The 20,281-nt window shown below is 36.1% G+C and overlaps 3 protein-coding genes and 1 non-coding gene across 5 annotated transcripts; 1 reads left to right on the forward strand and 3 right to left on the reverse strand.

Moving 5' to 3' along the window:
* The first annotated feature begins 3,232 nt into the window (after positions 1 to 3,232).
* LOC145158328 (uncharacterized) lies at positions 3,233 to 3,937 on the forward strand. The gene has a single exon (XM_079077242.1). It carries the CDS (start codon positions 3,233 to 3,235, stop codon positions 3,935 to 3,937), a length of 705 nt encoding a protein of 234 aa, XP_078933368.1.
* Positions 3,938 to 6,478: 2,541 nt separating this feature from the next.
* On the reverse strand, positions 6,479 to 10,480 carry LOC145160551 (large ribosomal subunit protein bL12c-like). Of its 2 annotated transcripts, none has more exons than XM_079079795.1 (2): positions 9,796 to 10,480; positions 6,479 to 6,784 (listed from the first exon to the last, which is right to left on the reverse strand). In XM_079079795.1, exon 1 carries the CDS (start codon positions 10,377 to 10,379, stop codon positions 9,810 to 9,812), a length of 570 nt encoding a protein of 189 aa, XP_078935921.1. In that variant the 5' UTR covers positions 10,380 to 10,480; the 3' UTR covers positions 6,479 to 6,784; positions 9,796 to 9,809. The 2 variants fall into 2 exon arrangements, with proteins under 2 accessions (XP_078935921.1, XP_078935922.1); XM_079079796.1 differs by lacking the exon at positions 6,479 to 6,784 and adding an exon at positions 6,833 to 6,849.
* Positions 10,481 to 11,456: 976 nt separating this feature from the next.
* Positions 11,457 to 11,528, reverse strand: TRNAP-UGG (transfer RNA proline (anticodon UGG)). Its single transcript has one exon. It is a non-coding gene; the product is annotated as a tRNA-Pro (tRNA).
* A 2,490-nt stretch (positions 11,529 to 14,018) lies between these two features.
* On the reverse strand, positions 14,019 to 16,899 carry MDAR4 (monodehydroascorbate reductase 4). The gene is made up of 7 exons (XM_079079797.1): positions 16,727 to 16,899; positions 16,110 to 16,161; positions 15,866 to 15,946; positions 15,502 to 15,620; positions 15,192 to 15,411; positions 14,989 to 15,107; positions 14,019 to 14,908 (listed from the first exon to the last, which is right to left on the reverse strand). The coding sequence occupies exons 1-7, from the start codon at positions 16,844 to 16,846 to the stop codon at positions 14,177 to 14,179; spliced, it is 1,443 nt and encodes a 480-aa protein (XP_078935923.1). The 5' UTR covers positions 16,847 to 16,899; the 3' UTR covers positions 14,019 to 14,176.
* Between the last annotated feature and the right edge of the window lie 3,382 nt (positions 16,900 to 20,281).

Consider the following 20,281-nt stretch of genomic DNA (forward strand, 5'->3'; position numbering starts at 1 on the left):
TTATCCTTCCATGCTCCACTTCCCTACTTCTTTTTAGGCCCAGCATATCAGAACAAATGTGGTAACCACACCCTGTATCAAGAACCCATGAAGTAGCAAATGATGAGTTATTAGATTTAATTAAATACATACCTGCGAAGGTGGGTTTTATCTTCCCATCCTTAATATCTTGCAGATATTTAGGGCAGCTTCGTTTCCAGTGGCCCTTCTGGTGGCAATAGAAGCACTCTGCTTCCTTGGGGTCAGAAGAGGGCTTAACAGAACCTGCTTTGGTCCCACTAGAAGAAGAACCATCTTGGGTCTTACCCTTATGGTGGCTCTTGTAAGGAGCCTTCCTCTTCCTTCCCTTTCCTTGGCCAATTGCCAACACAGGAGCAGCTACAGTAGAGGATGATGCAACAGATTTGTCCTTGAGGTTGCTCTCAGCTGTCCTCAGGAGCCCTTGAAGCTTACTTAGGGTGACCTCTTCCTTATTCATGTGGTAGGTCATTCTGAACTGGCTGTAGCAGGAAGGCAAGGAGTGGAGGATGATGTCGATAGCCAAATCCTCATCAAACTTAACATTGAGTTTGAGAAGACGATCAACATATCTTTGCATTCTTTGCAAATGAGCAGTTAGGGATTCTCCACTCCCCATCTTAGCGGTGATCATGTTGGTGATGATCTCATAGCGCTCTTGCCTCGCGCTCTGGTGGTACCTGTCCAGCAAATCTTGATGCATCTCATATGGATACATGTCCTCATAGGACTTTTGGAGTTCGAGGTTCATGGTGGCCAATATGATGCAATGAACTTTCGTTGCATCACGCTCGTGGGCCTCAAAGGCGGCCATCTCTTCAGGAGTAGCTTCTTCTGGGTTGATCCTTTCAAGCTTCTCGTCTAGGACATATTCTTTGTCCTCATAACGAGTTATCATGCGAATGTATCTCATCCACTCGTTGAAGTTCGAGCCATCAAATGTCACCTTTTGACACAGGTTCATCAGCGAGAATGACCCAGAAGTGTTGTTGTTTGCGTTTGCGTTTGACATCTGAAATAGAAAGGAACAAAGTTTGATTAGAATGAATCCCTAATTAAACACCCACATGAGAAATTAGGGCTAGGATCCAACAACATTATTTACAACTTAGAAAAGGGATGCCGTAATCTAAAAGTAAATAATTTGAAGGTAAGTGAATGACGATTCACTAATTTTCACCATGAAAAACGAAAGAGGTTAAGTTTTAAATGTATTTGAAAATTCCTAGATTTCTTTTGAGATTCATTGAACATTTCAATGGCATGTTTAAATCTCGATATGCACTTCAAATTTGCGACTGGGATGCCGAGGATCGCAAACAAGTTTGTGAATAACCATGCGAATCATCATGGTGCACTCAATGTCTTCATCACCTAATCAATGTGCTGGTTAGCCACGCACGCTCCATTGATCTATGATAAGACATCGAGCCACCCTTTGTCACCAATGTCAATCCCAAATTAGTGTGCTGGTTAACCACGCACGCTCCACTAACGTTTGACAGGGGTACAAAGTGTAATTCCATGGAATAGCATCATTTTCACATTTTACCCTAAAGTAACTAAGAGTGGGAATTTGTAAAACAATGTAGTTACTTTAATATTTCCATTATACTTATAATGAGGAATTAAGTGCCCTATCCTATCCGTTCGGCTAACGACCCTCCACCAGTCAAGCAAGCGGTAGATGTGAGTGTACATCCATTAAGCGCCATTTTATAGGCAGCAACCTTATACCCACCTTATAGACTGGCTTCGTGAATGAGGCCTACTAGCGATAAGACTAGCTTATTCTTATACATATATATAATAATTAATCTTATAATATCATAATTGTATAAGGGTGTATTTTAAAACATTTTAAAGTACTAGTGTCTTTGTTGCATTTAAAATTTTCGAAAATTAGACAATTTAATTTAAAATTTTAAACACCAAAAATCTTTGATTTAATAATTATCAAAATTAAACAATTAATTTAAATTATTAAATCATGAAGGATTATCATAAAATTAAACAATTAATTTATCCTAATCCTTTTTATCCCCTAGATTTCGAAATTTATGGAAAGGATAATTCAAGATCTTCAATTATCTAGTTTAAACAATTAAGTTGATAATCACAAAGATGGCATTATCCAAATCCCTAAAATTTTGGGATCTTGTCTTGGGGGGCAAGGGATTTTCGAAATCCCTAGGGTTTCATAACCCTAGTTTCGAAATTTGGAGGCTAGGCAAAAAAAAAATTTAAGAACCCTACAAAAAATCGCCAACTAGGGTTTCTTAACCCTATTTTCGAAAACCACCAAGCCTTAGGGTTTACTTGCCATAAACCCTAATTTGTCAAATTCATAATATGTATCAAATCAAATTGAAAACAAAAACCAAAGGCTCTGATACCACTGATAGGTTTTATACAAACAATCCTATGTGTGCATGCAACCCTAATTGGATCTATGTTTTCACTATAAGACATACAACTATATGAACACAAAATAAACCCTAGCATGCTTCTATAATTTTCGAAAATCATATAGAAGTGTAGAAGACATACCTTTGTTGTTATATTGCAATAACAACTAGTTTCCTTGATCTCTTGAACTCTTGAAAGCAAGCACCACAATTGTAGTGCCTCTAATGGCTCACAAACACCTTGAAGCAAGAAGGCAATTAAGAGAGAGAGGGGAAGGATGCTAATTTCGGCCCTAGGGTTTCCCTTGGAATCAAGTGGCCTAAAATTGAAGCATAGGGCATCTATTTATACTGTAGGGTGCTAGGGTTTCAGTCTAAACCCTAATGGATAGCTTAGCCACCAAGCAGCCCAAGGAACCTTCTGGAATGAGGCCCTTGGACGAAAATATGATGATCCCTCATCATAATTTCGTTCCCCCTTAGTCCATAAGGTTTCCCAGCCCAAAACTCAACTATCACACATTTGACAGTTTATACCCCTTTATTTAATTAATCTCTTTTAGTCACCAAATTAATTCCTAATTAATTTATGACTAATACTAATTAAATAAATATGATTTCTCCTTTAATATATTATTCTTATAATATATTAATAAACCATAATATCTTCTCTCTCATATCAAATTACCTTGTCAAGTTGCTTTGGTGAAGGCAACCTAAAAGGACCATGCACACTCGGGTCAAGTACATACCAAATATAGTTACGGACTTAGACACTAATCCAACACCTATTTGGTGGAAAGATAATGGTTTTGGGAGGTGATTTCAGACAGGTTTTGCCTGTCGTTAGACGTGGAACACGAGCACAGACTGTGGATTCTAGCATACGAATGTCGCCTCTTTGGTCTTCGATTATCAAGTTGCGGTTAACTATAAATATGAGAGCACTAACCGATCCATGGTTCTCAGACTTTCTATTACGTGTCGGTGATGGAGTTGAAGAAACAGTGCATGGAAACTTTATTCGCATCCCTGATGATATGGTAATTCCCTTCAATGAAAAAGAAAAGTCATTGAATGCTTTGATTGATGCAATCTTTCCATCCTTGGAAATTAATAGATCTCAAACCGATTATATTATTTCGCGTGCAATATTATCCACAAGAAATGATAATGTCGATGAGATTAATGATTTATTGATCGGCCGATTCCATGGAGAAGAGAAAATTTACTACAGTTTTGATGAATCTGAAGATGATATAAATAACTTATATCCTGTGGAATTCTTGAACACACTCAGTGTTAGTGGTTTACCCCCTCATTACCTACGACTGGAAGTTGGATGCCCGATAATACTGTTACGGAATCTCGACCCATCAAATGGATTGTGTAACGGCACCCAATTGATATGTAAAGGTTTTCAACAAAATGTAATAGATGCTGAAATAGTTGTTGGTCAGCATGCTGGAAAGAGAGTTTTTTTTGCCAAGGATTCCTCTATGTCCGTCTGAAGATGACATGTTCCCGTTCAAGCTAAAGAGAAAACAATTTCCAATCCGATTATGTTTCGCAATGACAATCAATAAGGCCCAGGGACAAACAATTCCAAATTTAGGAATTTATCTTCCAGAATCGGTTTTCTCGCACGGACAGCTTTATGTGGCATTATCCAGAGGGGTATCACGTGGGAATACAAAAGTATTAGTGATCCCTGATGAACAATTCAATGGTAGTGAAGTCTGTACTGCAAATGTGGTGTATAAAGAAGTGTTGCATGATCAATAATGCACAATCAATCATGTGTTCATTTGCATTTGTAAAGAATCCAAACTTTTCATTCTTAATTCTTATTGATTTAGTATTAGTTAGCATAACTCTTAATAACGCTATTTCAATTGGTTATTTTATGTTATTTTTTCCGTGTCGTGTCATGTTTGTCATATTTTAATTGGTTCGTTTTGTGTCAATGCAAAAAAACAAGTTATCGCGTCATGTCGTGTCGGACTAAAACACCACATGACACCCCAATTTGATAGCACTAATTGAGGAAAACGATTCTCATAAAGAAAACAAGTTAACCAATAACACAATGAACTTTACTTTTTTAATCACGAAAAGTAGTTTTAACCCAGAATAGTAACATACATATACTTTAAATCAAAACAAAAACATACTTATATTTGAAGTCCAAAAAACAAATCGCCTCTAGAAACTAATTTTCGTAAAAACTATTCACACTCGTCGCTTGACGCAGGTAAACGGCTAGTATATATATATATATATATATATATATATATATATATATATATATATATATATATATATATATAGAGAGAGAGAGAGAGAGAGGTATGTTCAAATGTTTCTCACATCTATTCTGTGCTAGAATACACCAATAAGAATTTAGTAAAAATTAAATTATTATTTAATCAAATAAAGATAGATATATTAAATGATTTCCATAATTATATGTATATTAAATGATATCTATAATTATAATTTTTTTATGGAAACTAATTAAATTCGTCATTAATGTCAGCAATAATATTTTTTCAGAATGAATTCGTATTAAGAAAAATGAGATTGTATTCTAACAGAATGGGAGTGTATTCTACTAGAATATATTCGCGTTCTTCATATTTCATGCAACTTTATTATATTTTAAATAAGTGTGTCATGAAACAAAACACGAATTCATACATAAAAACCTAAATACGAATTAATTCTGAAAGAATGTTATTGCTAACATTAATAACGAATTTAATTAGTTCCATAAAATGAGAATTGTAATTATAGATATCATTTAATATATATACAATTATGGAAATCATTTAATATCTATTTTTATTTAATTAAATAATTATTTAATTTTACTAAATTTCTATTGGTACATTTTAGCATACAATAGATATAAGAAACACATTAATCTAATTCTCTCTCTCTCTCTCTCTATATATATATATATATATATATATATATATATATATATATATATAGATCCGGTAAGAAATTTTTTTTGGTAGGAAGGTAAGAAGTTTTTTTTCTACATATTTTTTTGACGAACAAAATAAATGAATCACTAGATGATTCATTTGTAAGATGATTCACAAGAAAAAATTCCCAAAAAAACATCTTTATGATTCATTTTTAAGTAAATTAAGAAAAAATTCACTTTTATGACAATTTTAGTGAATAACAACAAAATCATTGTATAAATGAATCATCGAGATGTTTTTTTGAGAATTTTTTTCTTGTGAATCATCTTACAAATGAATCATCTAATGATTCATTTTGTTTGTTCGCGAAAAAAATATGTAGAAAAAAAACTTCTTACCTTCCTACCAAAAATTTCCTTCTTATTTGATCTTGACTCTATATATATATATATATATATATATATATATATATATATATATATATATATATATATATATATATATATATATATATATATATATATATATATATATATATAATTCTCCCATAAAATAGAGAATAAAATACCATTTCATATTATATTTAAAGTCCATTTTAGCAATTATCTAATGATAGTATGGTACATTCATATTTTGTTTATAAATCTAAAACAGTTAAAATTCCCATCAAAAGAAAATGTTTGAAAGTTAATATTCTTTATTGCGTTAACCATGTTTTTCGGATCGACCCAATGCACTATTATGCAAATAAATGAGTTACCGTTTTTGAAAAGAATAGACCAAATATCGCTCGACTCTTCCGGTAAATTGATCAAGCAATGTTTGTAAATCTTTACGCATTATAACAAGCTTTTGCATAGTGTTGCGTTTTAAAGTAGTGTGACTTGTTGAAAATGACGTTCTAACCAATTTTGGATAAAATTGGTAACCGGCTAAAGATATCAAACACCCACACATTTACAACATGGTCAGAGTTCTTCCAAATTTGTACCTTTCATTTTCCTTTGCTAAAGATATCAAACACCTTCAAGCTCTATTAAGCATCGCTTGAGGAATTTTTTTTTTTCTTTGTAAATGATTAGAGATTGCAAATACAAACAGAAAGAAACATCCCTATATAAAATAAATACCTCAATACAATAGGCCATAAGCCAAGCGAAAACATCCCTTGTGTGAGCTATTTGAAATAGCGACTTTAATTCAAGATTTTAGACTTTTTGAAAAACAAAATTACATATAAGATCCTAAATGTTCAACTTCATAACAGTTTAATAGCTTAATAGTTTAAAGGTAGGGGGATCTATCAATGACATCAAGAGACATAAGTTAATTAGTGTCTTAACACATCATAATAAAGTAATAAAGACTTTTACAAATTCCAAAAGCTTGTCCCTCCTTTCATCTTCATTTAAAACTCATAATCTGAACACATATTAAAATAAATATGTTAGGTTAGGAAAGCCTAATGAGCATTTAAAACTCATAATCTGAACACATATTAAAATAAATATGTTAGGTTAGGAAAGCCTAATGAGCATTATCTGGGGACATTGTAAGGTGCATGAAAACTTGTATAATCCACACACAATGCAAACCCTTAAAAGGTTACAAAACACATCAAGATTAGTAAAATTCAATATTTGAGGAAATAAACATTTCAATGATAAATATATTGTTAGAAACAATATAAAATCTCAAAAATATCAACCAACATGCTACACAGACAATCAAGGAAAGCAATAAAACAACAAAGTTACTTAATGCGGTTCGGTTGATGTGACATACGTCCATGGACAAGAACCGGAGAACTCTTCTATTACTCGAATGTTTTCAAAGTGATTACAACAGAATCTCTAGCTACAAATACTTATAATTCTAAACCCCGACAATTATAGAGTCGAGCCATATACAACTAAACAGGCCTATACCGCAAGGGGCTTTGGGCCTAACGACCATCAACCTACTACAAACACTTATCCCTTCCAAACCGTCTTTCTGGTATCTTCACTAAATTCCAAGCCACACTCTAACACAACAACGTTAACAGAATGCATGACATGCATCTAAAACAAATTCTCAAAGTCCAAAACATTTCACAAAAAAATATTTCACAAATGATGACTGAATCTATGTTTGTGCAAAGATAAAACAAAGCACACTAAACACTTATTATACTCGTTTAAACAAAGTTAGGTACAAGTGAGCCATCACACAAGTACCACACAAGGAGTTGCAAGTCCCCCATACAAGTGAGGTCGTCTAGAACGTTGTCACAACATCATCAAAAGTTCCAATTTTGGTACCTAAGTCATAAGTAGTCATACAAGTCTCAAGCTCATCTTAAGTTTGACTGAGTTTTTCCGAGTTTTGTGAGTAGGGCAACTTGACCGAGTTGGACTGATTTTCTCTGAGTTTGACCGATTCCGGTTTTTTGCCCGATTCTTAGAAAATCGCCTCGACATATACCCGATTCCGAGTAATCGGCCGAGTACGTTGAGTTTTACAACACTACTTACAATGAGACTAGATGTTTAATGTCATCTAAAGGACAAAATGTTTGTCCAATTCACTTTAATATGCTCCTTTGCTGACATCAATGTTTTGACCGATTCCCTTTGTTTGACTAATCTCTCCTTTCAATGACAAACGCCTTGACAGTTTAGATCTCTACCGTGACACCTTGACCTTCCGCTTCTTTGCTTCACTTTCACAATTTCGAACTAATCCTTGTTCCGCCTTGAAATGTTCAACCTTGTCGGTTGACTCTCGACTCTGTAATCCATTGCCCAATGCCTTGTACCTTAGCTTACGATATTGTAAGCTAGATCTAACACCATCCATGATGATTGTCCCTCCAACAACAAATGAGTTCGAAAAGTTATCATACGAAAAAGACAAAGAGATCGAGAGGATAAGCTCTGCATCCTGCCATCCTCGTCCTCAAAATTAACCTCAACATTCTTTATGTCCATAAGGTGGCGTTTAGCTCATCTAAATGATCTTTCAACACATAATATGCATTCATCATCAACAAACAAGTGTGATTTGATTAATAACATGTTGGTGAGGGGCTTTGTCATATAGAGCAACTTGTGTTTGAGCCACAAATTCATTGCACTTTCTCCATCGAAAGCCTCATATATAATTTCTCCTGAAAGGGACAACATGATTGTCAAATGAGCCTTCTCTTCTTGTTGTTGGGCTCTAGTCTCATCCGTATTTATGGTTTTTGCATCGACAAGTTGTTACCGAAACCCTCATCATTTAGCCCTCGTCTTGATCCGCCAAAGACTAAAGTTATTCTTGTCGATGAACTTCTCAATGACCATTTGAGGAGCCATTAACTTCTTAGAATTGTGTGTGTGTGTATATATATATATATATATATATATATATATATATATATATATATATATATATATATATATATAGTGCCAACTTCTATTAAATTGTTGATATCAAGCGTCTAAGTGAATTCTACAACACAATTGTAGCCTTTCAAACATCCTATGTGGTTGATCTCTCCAATCGGGTACTCTAGATATCCAAGGAAAACTGATCAATTGTCGGAAATTGACACAACTATGTTAAACACACGCTTAGGTCTGGTTTGGGTACTTTGACATGACTATGTTAATGACACTTTTGGTTCCCCTCTAATCTACTACATGTATATATATGTTTATTGAGTTCATAATCAAAATTAGTAGCATTTTATCCATTGTGTATTGCTTTCATCTTCTACTATTGCTAGATCCATAATTCCACATAATATCCTCATTGTTTCACCATTAAAAAATATGTAATAGAACAATATTATCATTGTGATTCTTCTTCTTTCTTCTTCCTGTATTACTTCTTTTTTTTTAAATCTCACTTTCAAAATCCTTTTCTGCAAAGCAATTTGTTACCCATATCAACCATGTCATATTTACTTGTTTCACTTTCAGCCAATATAAACACTCACTTGATGCAAGTAAACACAAAGGCATCCTTTTTATTTATGGTCACTTGGAGAAATGACAAAGGTATCCTTTTTATTTATGGTCACTTGGAGAAATGAGACACATTGAAAAATTGAAAACAAGTTGCAGATGCAATGAGATTCCTGAAAAAGATGACTTAAAGAGCAGAGTATATCTTCTGATTCATAGAAACAGGAATCATGGAATTTCATAAGATATTTTTTTTTGCTATCTCGTAATGTTCATCATAATAGATACTTTGGAGAATCGTAAGAACATATAGCAAAAGCTTCGGATGAATCAGTTACAGGAGGTATTAATATTTAATATCATCGGATTTAACAGAAAAAATGAAGATAGTATCGAGAGTAAATTAAGGCATGAAATCGTAATATGATAAATTTCAACTACAAAACTGAAGAACTAATAACACATTGCATTAGGCAAACATGAAAAAGGAAAAGTTACCACAAATTCGTGATCTAAACAATCGAAATTTTTGCGCCAGCTTCTTCAAGTTGTTTCTTAGCCTCTTCTGCTTCATCTCTCGATATTCCTTCCTTGAATTTCTTCGGAAGTCCTTCAATAAGCTCTTTGGCCTCTTTAAGCGCCAGACTCGTCAAAGCTCTAACGGCTTTAATCGTCGCAATCCTCGCGTTACTAGGAACCTCATCAATCACAACATCGAACTCCGTCTTCTCCTCCACGGCAGCAGGTGCTTCAGCTCCAGCGCCAGGTGCGGCAACAACCGCAGCAGGAGCAAAGGAGGCGGCAGTGACTCCAAGCTTGTCTTGGAGGTACTCAACTAGCTTTTGTGCATCTGCAAGGGTTAGGTTCGAAATTTCATCGCCTAGCTCTACAACCTTCCCCTCGGCGACGGCGGCAACGGGGCGGAGAAATGTCGATCGGTGGGAGAGTTTGGGGGTTCGGAGGGGGAATTCTAGGGTTTGTTTGGGGGAAAAGACTGCGGGAGATGCTGCTTGAGTGGTGGCGGCGTAGGAAGGGTAAGAGAAGGAGCGCAAAGTAATTGTAGAGAGAGTAGAAGACGCCATTAGAGCAGAGCTCGGGAGAGACTGCAAGAGGGGACTGGGGAGCGAATGGAGAGATAGGATAAGAGGATAGAGAAGTTTGGTTGATTTTAGATAAACGGTAGAGAGAAGTCGAGTTATTTCTCGATAAATTAATATAGAAGACCCTTATCTTAAAACAGATTGATAAAGATACCCTTCATTTCAAAATTTCTACATTTTAAGCCTTGGTTGGAAAGTTCTATTGGCAAGAAAATAGTATTAAGTTTACACTTATTATTGGAAAGTTCTCTAAGTTTATACTTTTTATTGGTTTTACACCAAATTCTATCATTTTAGTGATTATATTCATTTATCTAACAAAAATTCAAATATAACAAAACATTGGCTGCAAACCTGATATGGTGTGCCATATGGTTTTTATCATTTTTGGCCTCAAAGTAAAAACAGAAAAAATGTGTGTTGTTATGTTTCAAACTCGTAACCTCAAGAAGAAGGCAATGGCTCCCTCACTAGGCGTAAAGGATAATATATTAGTAATGATTTTCCACAAAAATGTGTTGTTGTGGTTGTAGAGCAGTCGTCTTCTTTCTTTTGAGGTCACAAGTCTAAAACATTTCAGTGCTCTTTTCTTGTCTTTTATACTTTGAGGCACAAATAACCATGTCAACAACCACATGGCATGCCACGTTTTAGACATTTCAGTGCTCTTTTCTTGTCTTTTATACTTTGAGGCACAAATAACCATGTCAACAACCACATGGCATGCCACGTTAGGTTGTAACCGGGAAGAAACTAGTATTTTGGATAATTTATGAGAATAATCTTAGTAAAGATATCCAATTTGGTGTAAGTCAATTCGAAGTTATCAAAACAATTGTTTCCTCACATAACACAAAATGTACAAAACAGTTGATGTTGTTCATGCAAGGCAAACCGTGTACAGAAATCCAAACATCCTATATTTATTTGTTGGAGTGTTGCATCCAATGATTTGTCGTCAAAAAATTGTACATAATGCAAATTAGTTGTAAAATTCTGCACTTTATTCTATTAACTTATGATTTGGTGAAAAGATGAAAAAAAAAAAACTTTTAAAAAGGGGCATTCCGAGAATCGAACTCGGGACCTCTCGCACCCAAAGCGAGAATCATACCACTAGACCAAATGCCCGACATGTTTAATTTGTCAATAAATTTTTATTTGATCTATTTACAGTAGGAAACAAACTCAAAAGCAAACGTGAACCATGGAACGAAAAAAAAGTACATGCTCAGTGCTCACAAAGTCACATCCTAATAAAGGAAAAAAATGGTATTTAGGACATCAATCCAGAGGGGATGAAAAGGAGGCACATACATCAAAGTGTTTTTTTTATTATATGATCTATTAAACGTTTACTTGAACTTGTTGCGATAAATAAATTATTCGTATAAAAACAGAAAACTAGTTTGAATGAGGTTGGGATTTTTTCCGATATTTATCGCAGCCAAATTAAAAATCAAAGAGTCGCCTCCACCATTTTGGATGGAAAGTGGAAACAAAATTCAAAGAGGTATGATTTTTAGAGTGTTTTTTAAAATGATTTATTAAGTTATTTATTTAATAACTGAAAAAGATGTTTGGTAAACACTAATTTTTCAAGTAAAAATATAACTTTTTAAAAAAACAAAAAATTTCTGGTTTTCCAAAAAGTCAATAAGTTGCTTCAAAAACACAGTCAAACATTGTCATATCGCCTTGCTAACGTTTTTTTTCTTAGAATTTCATAGGAGTGGTAGCACCACTAGCACTTCTTGATTTTTTTTTCTTTTTCAAATTTAAATAAATTATATTTTTTAATACACAAACATCTAATATTATATAAATTATATTTTTTTTAAAACACAAACACTTAATATTAAGTAAAAATCGGTTACGATAAATTAAAACATAAAATATGATTAATAAATTAGAACATGACTTACTTCTTAAAAACTTGACCTAATACCTAAAAACATGAACTAATACTTAAAACAAGGCTTAATACCTAAAACATGACTTACTATTCGACTTAAAACATAAATTAAAACTATATTTAAGACATAAAAATATTATTATTTATCCTCATGATATTGTTTAGCAATCTCCATCTTTGCATTGTTGAAAATCTGACGATCCTCTTCGGACAAGTCCTTTGTTTTTTTAAGAAAAACTTTAGTGCACAGTTTCTTTCTCTTTCCTTTCCCAATTCCATATATTTGTCAAGCTTAGTGTCCAACACTTGGATGTCAGTCCTTATCTCCTCCATTTCACTCGATGAACTTTGAACTCCTTGTAGTTTTCTTTTTGTTTTGTCTCGTGATCTCGTCTCGTATGACGAGTTGAAGCTTCATATAGATCTTCGTTGTTGAGGTCAATCCCGATATGCGCATCAGAAGATTGACTGTGGGTTGACTCGGAAGTTCTATTTCGTTTGGACATACCCGCAAAATCATCAGCACTTGTTAGATTCAGTCATTATGGTTTGGTCATCACTACTCCCCAAAACGCCTCATTTGCAAAAGCTTTTCTAACTTTTGCCTTATAAATTTGACGACATTTTGCTATGACATTCACCTCATTTGCACCGATTTGCAGGTTGTGGGTCGCGTTCATGTAGATGTCGTTGAACTTCATTGAATTTTTGTTAGCGGTCCTCCATTTCAAGTACACTTGACTAGTAATGTGGTACTCCTTATTCATTCGGGGTACAAAAACTTTTCCAAACTCCAAATTTAAAGGTTGTCGAATTTTGATCGCCCCCTGTCGTTGGAACCTCCGATATATCTGGTCATTCTTGCGGCAATGCCTTCTCTTCTTTATCCGGCTATCCTTGGCATTTTGTCTTTGCTTTTTTTTTTACTTTTTCCTTTGGGGTCAACTTCTGGCTTTTGAACGGGTCCTTCATCGGAAGAATCGGTTAACTCATCGACTAGGTGGCGTGGTTCATATTGAAAATTAGTTTGAGGTTGGTGTTAGGAAAAGAATTAGGTTTCTTGAACCCACTCAAACATATCAAGTTCGAAATTTGGATGGGGTATAGGTTAGGATTGGAAATTAGTTTGGGGTTGGTTTTGGTAAAATGGCATAAGTTGAGATTCGAATTAAGAAGAATATGGATGGAATGGATACATTTATGGAGCAATAATGGGATAATAGTAACTAATGGGTGAATGAATGGGTTGATCGAGTGAAAGTCGATAACAAATTGGTAATGGAAGGTTTGAAGGTTTTTTTTTTGTTGTTGTTTTCTTCTTGGGGTTTTGTTTTGGCTAGGTGAGACATTTTGTTTGGTGAATTGAGAATTTTTGTGAGAGAAATAATGATATTATGTGTGTAAAATGTCAAAATTGTATTGTTTATTTATAATAATTGAATTAAAATTTGAAAATTGAATTTTTAGGGTTAAAAACAGCTACATTTTTTCAAAAAAAAAGAGGTTTTCTTTAGTTCGAAAAATGGTCAAATGTGGTTTAAAAATCTGGGCAGAGTCTAAGATTCCAAGCACCAATCAAATTCAAGCCCTGCTCTCTCTCCCCTCTTGCTGAAATGATGGTGTGTCCCCGGTGGCGACGCGGCCTGGCGAGTGCTAGCGAGCCTCTCCCAACGCCCGACTCCCTATAGCCTAAGATCCAATCCACCTATTAAACAGTTGTGCACATGGTATATAAAATAGAATAAGAATATAAGTTACTACACTATAAAGTTTTATCAAGTCTTCGTGTATGAATACTTGTTTTTTTTCTTCTAATCAAATTGCACAACAACCCCATAATCAATCACACCACATTCCTCATTCCTCACCAGCGGCGGCGTCTCCTCCCATACCAATAAGCAAACGCCGCTATCGATGCCGCCACAACAACCCCAGCCGCCGCATGCCACGGATACACCGCTTTCTCCAAAACCACCAACGAACCCGACCCACCCACATCCACAGGCGGCACCACAACCGGCTGCTGACTCACCGCCACCGCAAACCCAAGACCTTGTCTCTCAAGCTCACTCAAATCCTCAATCTCCGGTTTAACCCTAGTCACATTCGCAATAGCCTCATACTCTTCTTTACTTCCACCTTCAAGAAAAGACCCGACTAATTGACCTTTATTCACCCAATAAGCACCGAAACTAGTCCCTGAAAAATCACCAAAATACACAGCTTCCCCTGTATTATCCCCGTAAAACTGCCATGACAATGAGAAGACGCGGGAATAGAAGAATGGTAAGTAATCAAATTCCGGCGTCTTTTCCGGTTCCATTATCGCAGAAACAGCATGTCGAGCAGATTTCCGGGCAGCATCCACATGCTCGAGTCGTCGGATTTCACCGAAAGTTTTGACCGGAAATGATGCCACGTCACCGACTGCGTACACCGAGGTGTTGCTTGTTTGTAATCGGCTGTTGACTTTGATTCCGCCTTTCTCTAAAGTGAGTTGACCTTCGAAGAGGCTTGTATTTGGACGGATTCCGATTCCGACGACTACCAAATCCGCAGGAAGATAGCTTCCATCCTTGAGATTAACTCCAGTAACCTGTACATAGTTTTTAACACTCAAATTGATAAAAGAAATTGCAAAGAAGAAAAAAATGTAGCATTAATTTTACATTTTACCTTCCCTTCTGCGTTGAAAACAAATGACGAAAGAACTGTGCCTTTGACAAAATTTATGCCTTTGGATTTGTAAAATTCTTCATAGTAACTTGCAATCTTGGGGGTGAATAGTCGACCCACTACATAAAAAAAAAAAAAAAAAAAAAAAAAGGATTGTAAAAGACTTCATATTAAGATATGAAAGGTGGATTAGAGCTGCTTACTGCAATGTGGCTCAGGGAACACCATTGAGACATTTATCTTGTTTATGACCAAGGAAGCAGCACATTCCATTCCGATGTAACCACCACCAATCACCACCGCGTTTCCGTCAGTAGATTTTTGCATGACGTCAACAAGTCTGGTTGCATCAGCCACATCACGGAGATAACATACATTTTCAGCATCTGATCCACTTACACCAAACTCTTCAAGCCTCAAAGCCTATATATAATAAAATCCAACAAGTAACTTATCAAATTCTTCTTTTGAAAAAAAATTTATTGAAGGTTTATAAATGACCAGTTTCAGTACCCGGGCACCTGTTGCAATGATGAGAAATTTGTAGCTGATGGTTTCTCCTGTTGCAGTCAGAAGTGTCTTGCGTCTCACATCAGCAGACTTTACCCGAGTACCCAAAATCAGTTCAATTCCTGAAGATTTTTTATAACACCAAATATGAGCAACCACTTGAAAAAACATGACCATTAATTCCATGTCTTATTGAATTTAAAGATCATCAAATTGTCATGGTTGTTACTTGTTACAGACTTACAGAAAGAACGATCCAACCATTTTGTGTATTATGTTTTCATTATCAATTAAAGAAAGAAAGATCCAACCATACAAAATAAATAAATTTTATGCCAGAAAATGATTTGTGTTCGATGCTTAATACCATGTTCCTTGTACCACTTTGGTGTTAACCTCTCTTCATTGGCACCTACACAGGTATGAAATGCAGGGAGGCGTGCAGGAGCTGTGAAGAACAACAAGTACAAAACATAACAAAGTCAGACAGGAAAACTATGAGACAATAAATGACCCCAAAAGCATGAGATCAATCTTGGAATATGTATTGATTCGAAATAAGGGAAACTAAAATCTGACATTAAATAATAAATTTTGTAGGAAGGGGGTACCTTCTGGAAGTAGAAAGCCTTTGCTGAGTGCAGGTCTCTCATAAGGAGCCACCTGTAGAAAATAAAGATGTGTATCAAGAACAATCAGATTATGTGGATTTTTCTCAAACATAATTCAAGCTAGGGAGAGATTTCATCAACAATTCGCTGATTTCTTGCAAGTGCAACTGTAATGAATAAGCTTAACGATTGGGTCGAAATTCACTCCATCCATCATTTAAAGTTTACATGAAATTATGGTATACGCATGTTAGGTTCCGAAAGAGAAAAGCAATCCATTAATCCAATAGTCATCAAAATCCACAAACAAATAGACAAGTAATAGCTTTTATAGGAAAATCGCAGTTACGTGTGCAAACTTTAAGTTCCCACAATCAAGCAAATAGTCAAATCATTAATGATTATTCAAGCACAAGCAAGGACGCAAGCAAGCACATGAGGCAAAACGGCGAACACTTGGCGTGCAAAAGTGTAAACCGAACAACAGCGACCAAAATCAACAAACGGGCGATGATCAATGATTTCAACGTATTCCGCAAACGAAAATGGAAAGAGTAGATTAAAGTTGGCACGGTTGTGAACTAAGAAATTCGATGATAACGAAGATGGAAAATTACAGGTTCTTCGGAGATGATGCAGAGTTCCCCATGTGAGACACCTTTCTTGGTGAATTCAAGAGCTGCGTAACCGGCGGCGACGCCTCCACCAAGTATCACATACACAAAAGCTCTTCCCATTTCCCCCTTCTGTGTGTGTGTCTCTCTCCCCCTCCCGCCCACCTAGCCCCTCAAATTCTTTATCTATTTCTAAGCTTCTCTCTCTAGAGAAACAAATAAAACTGGCCCCCCACTCTCTCTCTAGATTTAATTTATTTATTATGTGTATCCTCCATACCCATCCTATCTTTTAAAATGAAATTAACAATTATGGAATGAATTTAACTTTTAATTCAACCAAGAAAATCATGTCATATCGAATTCGTAATCTACAAGTAATTAAATTATTTTTTTCGTGCATGATTCATATTAAAAAAAAGTTTAGGTATTTTTGGTCACTTAACTTTTGGTTTTTTGCTAATTTGATCACTTAACTATTTTTAAGTTTTAAAAGGTCATCAAACTTTTGATTTTGTACTCATTTAGTCACTTAACTTTTGATTTGGTCACATTTAGTCACCTAACTTTTAGATTTGTGCTCATTTAGTCACCTAACTTTTAAAATTGTGCTCATTTAGTCACTAAACTTTTAAAAAAAATTAAAAGTTTAGTGACTAAATGAGCACAATTTTAAAAGTTTGGTGACTAAATGTGACCAAAACAAAAGTTAAGTGACTAAATGAGCACAAAACCAAAAGTTTGATGACCTTTTAAAACTTAAAAAGAGTTAAATGACCAAATGAGCACAAAACCAAAAGTTAAGTGACCAAAAATGACCTAAACCCTAAAAAAAAATCATTCAAAAACTATGATTATGATAGGATATTATAAGTGAATGTTAATTTAACATCTATGTATCCGTGAAAGTTCTAATACATAATTATATATTTATATCCTGGAAATTGAGTAATCTAAATATAAATAATTATTTTAATAATAATAAGTAAGTTATATTTTTTTTTTTGAAAAATGCCTACAATCTCCGGAATATAGCATTCCAGAGTAGTAGTGTTCATTCTGAAGCTTTTATTCCGGAGTATATATTCGTACATTCCGGACTGACAAAGTAAATTTTGAAGTACGGCAGTCAACATCGTACATAGATGTGATATTACGGAATCACGGACACCTATTTCGGATTTTAGAAAACAACATTTTTTTTCGTCCAATATATAAATGGTATCTCATGTAGTTAGTCACTTACTTTGAATCATCCGTAATTATCTGTTATAACTGCTTCAAGATGAGTTTCTCATACGGTGACTGCGAATAATGTTTTACCAACCTGTCTGTTTACCTACACAACCTTCAGCGGACCAACTCTCATAGATATATCAACATCAAAATAGATGTGATGGATCGTTTCCACTTTGTCGTGTGGCTATTGGATATGTGGTAAAATTATTTTGTGCCATATTTTAATTGTTTCTTTAAATTTTATAACGTTTATACAACTAATTGGTTTGTTTTCCCAAATTAAATATATTTTCATGCATTCATAGTTTGCTTGCTTCCTGTCATCTTGTAACACCCGGAATCCAGAAGGCCAATTAAGGAAAGAAAAAACCCTAAGTCAAGAAGATCTACTCGTCGAGTCCAAGGAGGGTAACTCGACGAGTAGAAGCAAGATCAGGACGTGGGTGGAAGGACCTACTTGACGAGTCGGGAGGACCTACTCGACGAGTTGGTCTGGGTTTGAGAGACCCTAAATCCGGGTTTTTGTACCCTATTTAAGCATCTTAATCCCCACCCCTCAGCCTCATTTGCAGCCTCCAAGTCCCAAACCCTAATCCTCGAAACCCTAGTGCTTTGTTTGAGGTTGTGAGCCATTTTTTAGTGTCCTTGTGTACTTTGAAGCTTGTAGAAGAAGTGGAAGCTAGAGGGCTCAAGAGGGAGGGAGTAGATCCAGAAACCACACATCATTTGCTACATTTTCAGGGAAGCAAGTCTCAACCTTGCTCAATGGTTTCTTAGATCTCTTCTTTTCATGTTTATGAGGGTTTTTGGTCCAAGTATGTGATCATGTGGAGAATGGACGACCCAAGTGGGTATTCTTCCAGATCTGGGACTTTGAAGGGCTATTGTGGCATAAAGGTGCAAACTTTATGCCATAGGAGCCCCCATGCAAGCTCTAAGATGTCATCTTGGCCTTTTTAAGCCCAAAAGGCCATGCATGGAGGAAAAAGGTGGGAGCTTTACGAATGATACAGTGCTTAGAGTCCATATCTCAGTTTGTATGCCTTGGTTTAGAGTATTGGTGATGTTTGGATCAAGATCTATGACCTAAAGAACTAGGGTTTTAGCTAAACCCATTAAGAGGGACTAGTAGCGGGTAAAGTTGGAAACTTTACCCTTGATAAGGCATTTTCTGTATGTAGAAGAAGTATGGAGTCTTGATCTGAAGAATAGGGGCTTAATTCATTAAGAAGGCCCAAACAGAATACGAAATCGGCGAGTCCATGGAGGGACTCGACGAGTTAAGTTGATATTGTCCTGATTCTGTACAGTAGGAACTCGACGAGTTGGTTTGTATTTTCACGACCATGAGTAGCAAGGGAACTCGGCGAGTCGGGGATGACTCGACGAGTTGAGTCAACTCGGAGCGTTGACTTGGCCGTTGACTTTGACTTTGACCAAGGTTGACCTAGTTTGACTTTTGAAGGTATTTTGGACTAAGGGTTGTTTTGGGTACTGGTAGCTCGGGGAGCTGAAGGATCAACAGTTCGGGGATCCGCCGGTTAGCAGCGAGAGGTTTATTCGCGGGATTCGACAGTTAGCTTGTGAGGTGAGTCTCCTCACTGTGTGCATGGGTCTACAGCCACAATGCTGGCCCATTTAGTTTATGTATGGTAGGAAGACCTGGGGGTTAGCGTAAGGCATTGTATGATAGTATGTTATTCCGGACCAAGGTCCGATGTCGGACGATACCCGAGGAATGTTTTGTTGGTTAGATTATACTTGTTGTTTGTGTGATACTTGTATGTACCTGGTAGGGAGGTGAGTGTGGGCGAGGTCCCGTATCTCATCACTAGCTAAGTATGGACGGGGTTCCATATCTCATAGTTAGTAGAGTAGGGGCGGGGCGGGGCCCGTGATAGGAAAGAAGTAAGTGTGGGCGGGGGCCCGTATCTCACTATCAGCAGGAGTATGGATGGGGTTCCATGACTTATCAGTTGCAGACCAAGGGCGGGGCCCACGCTAGGCGAGGCCTTAGAACAGGAGATACATTTAGAGTATGTTTTCTTTATGTGCTAGTATATTTATTTGATTGTATGTGTATAGCGGGCGAGGCCGGGGCCTAAGAGAAACAGATCTGTATACCGAGCGGGGCTCGATGTCAGGCGGGGCCTGATGTCGGGCGGGGCCCGATGCCGGAGCGAGTCCGATGTCGGGCAGGTCCCGATGTAGGGGCGGTGGCCCAATATATATATGTTTATGTGTATGGTATGTGGTAGTATGGGGAACTCACTAAGCTTCGTGCTTGCGGTTTTCAGTTTTGGTTTCAGGTACTTCCGG

Source organism: Lactuca virosa, chromosome 2 (genome assembly GCF_052849685.1).
Source record: "Lactuca virosa cultivar CGN04683 chromosome 2, Lactuca_virosa_CGN04683_v6, whole genome shotgun sequence".
In the NCBI taxonomy this organism is placed as follows: Eukaryota; Viridiplantae; Streptophyta; class Magnoliopsida; order Asterales; family Asteraceae; genus Lactuca; species Lactuca virosa.

Excerpts from the sequence above, each read along its gene's own strand:
- LOC145158328 (XM_079077242.1), top strand. The coding sequence starts at position 3,233 with ATGGTTTTGGGAGGTGATTTCAGACAGGTTTTGCCTGTCGTTAGACGT.
- LOC145160551 (XM_079079795.1), bottom strand. The coding sequence starts at position 10,379 with ATGGCGTCTTCTACTCTCTCTACAATTACTTTGCGCTCCTTCTCTTAC.
- MDAR4 (XM_079079797.1), bottom strand. The coding sequence starts at position 16,846 with ATGGGAAGAGCTTTTGTGTATGTGATACTTGGTGGAGGCGTCGCCGCC. Across the intron at positions 15,947-16,109 it reads AGGCTTTCTACTTCCAGAAG|CTCCTGCACGCCTCCCTGCA; the intron begins GTACCCCCTTCC and ends TGTTCTTCACAG. Across the intron at positions 15,108-15,191 it reads GTTCCCTGAGCCACATTGCA|TGGGTCGACTATTCACCCCC; the intron begins GTAAGCAGCTCT and ends TTTTTTATGTAG.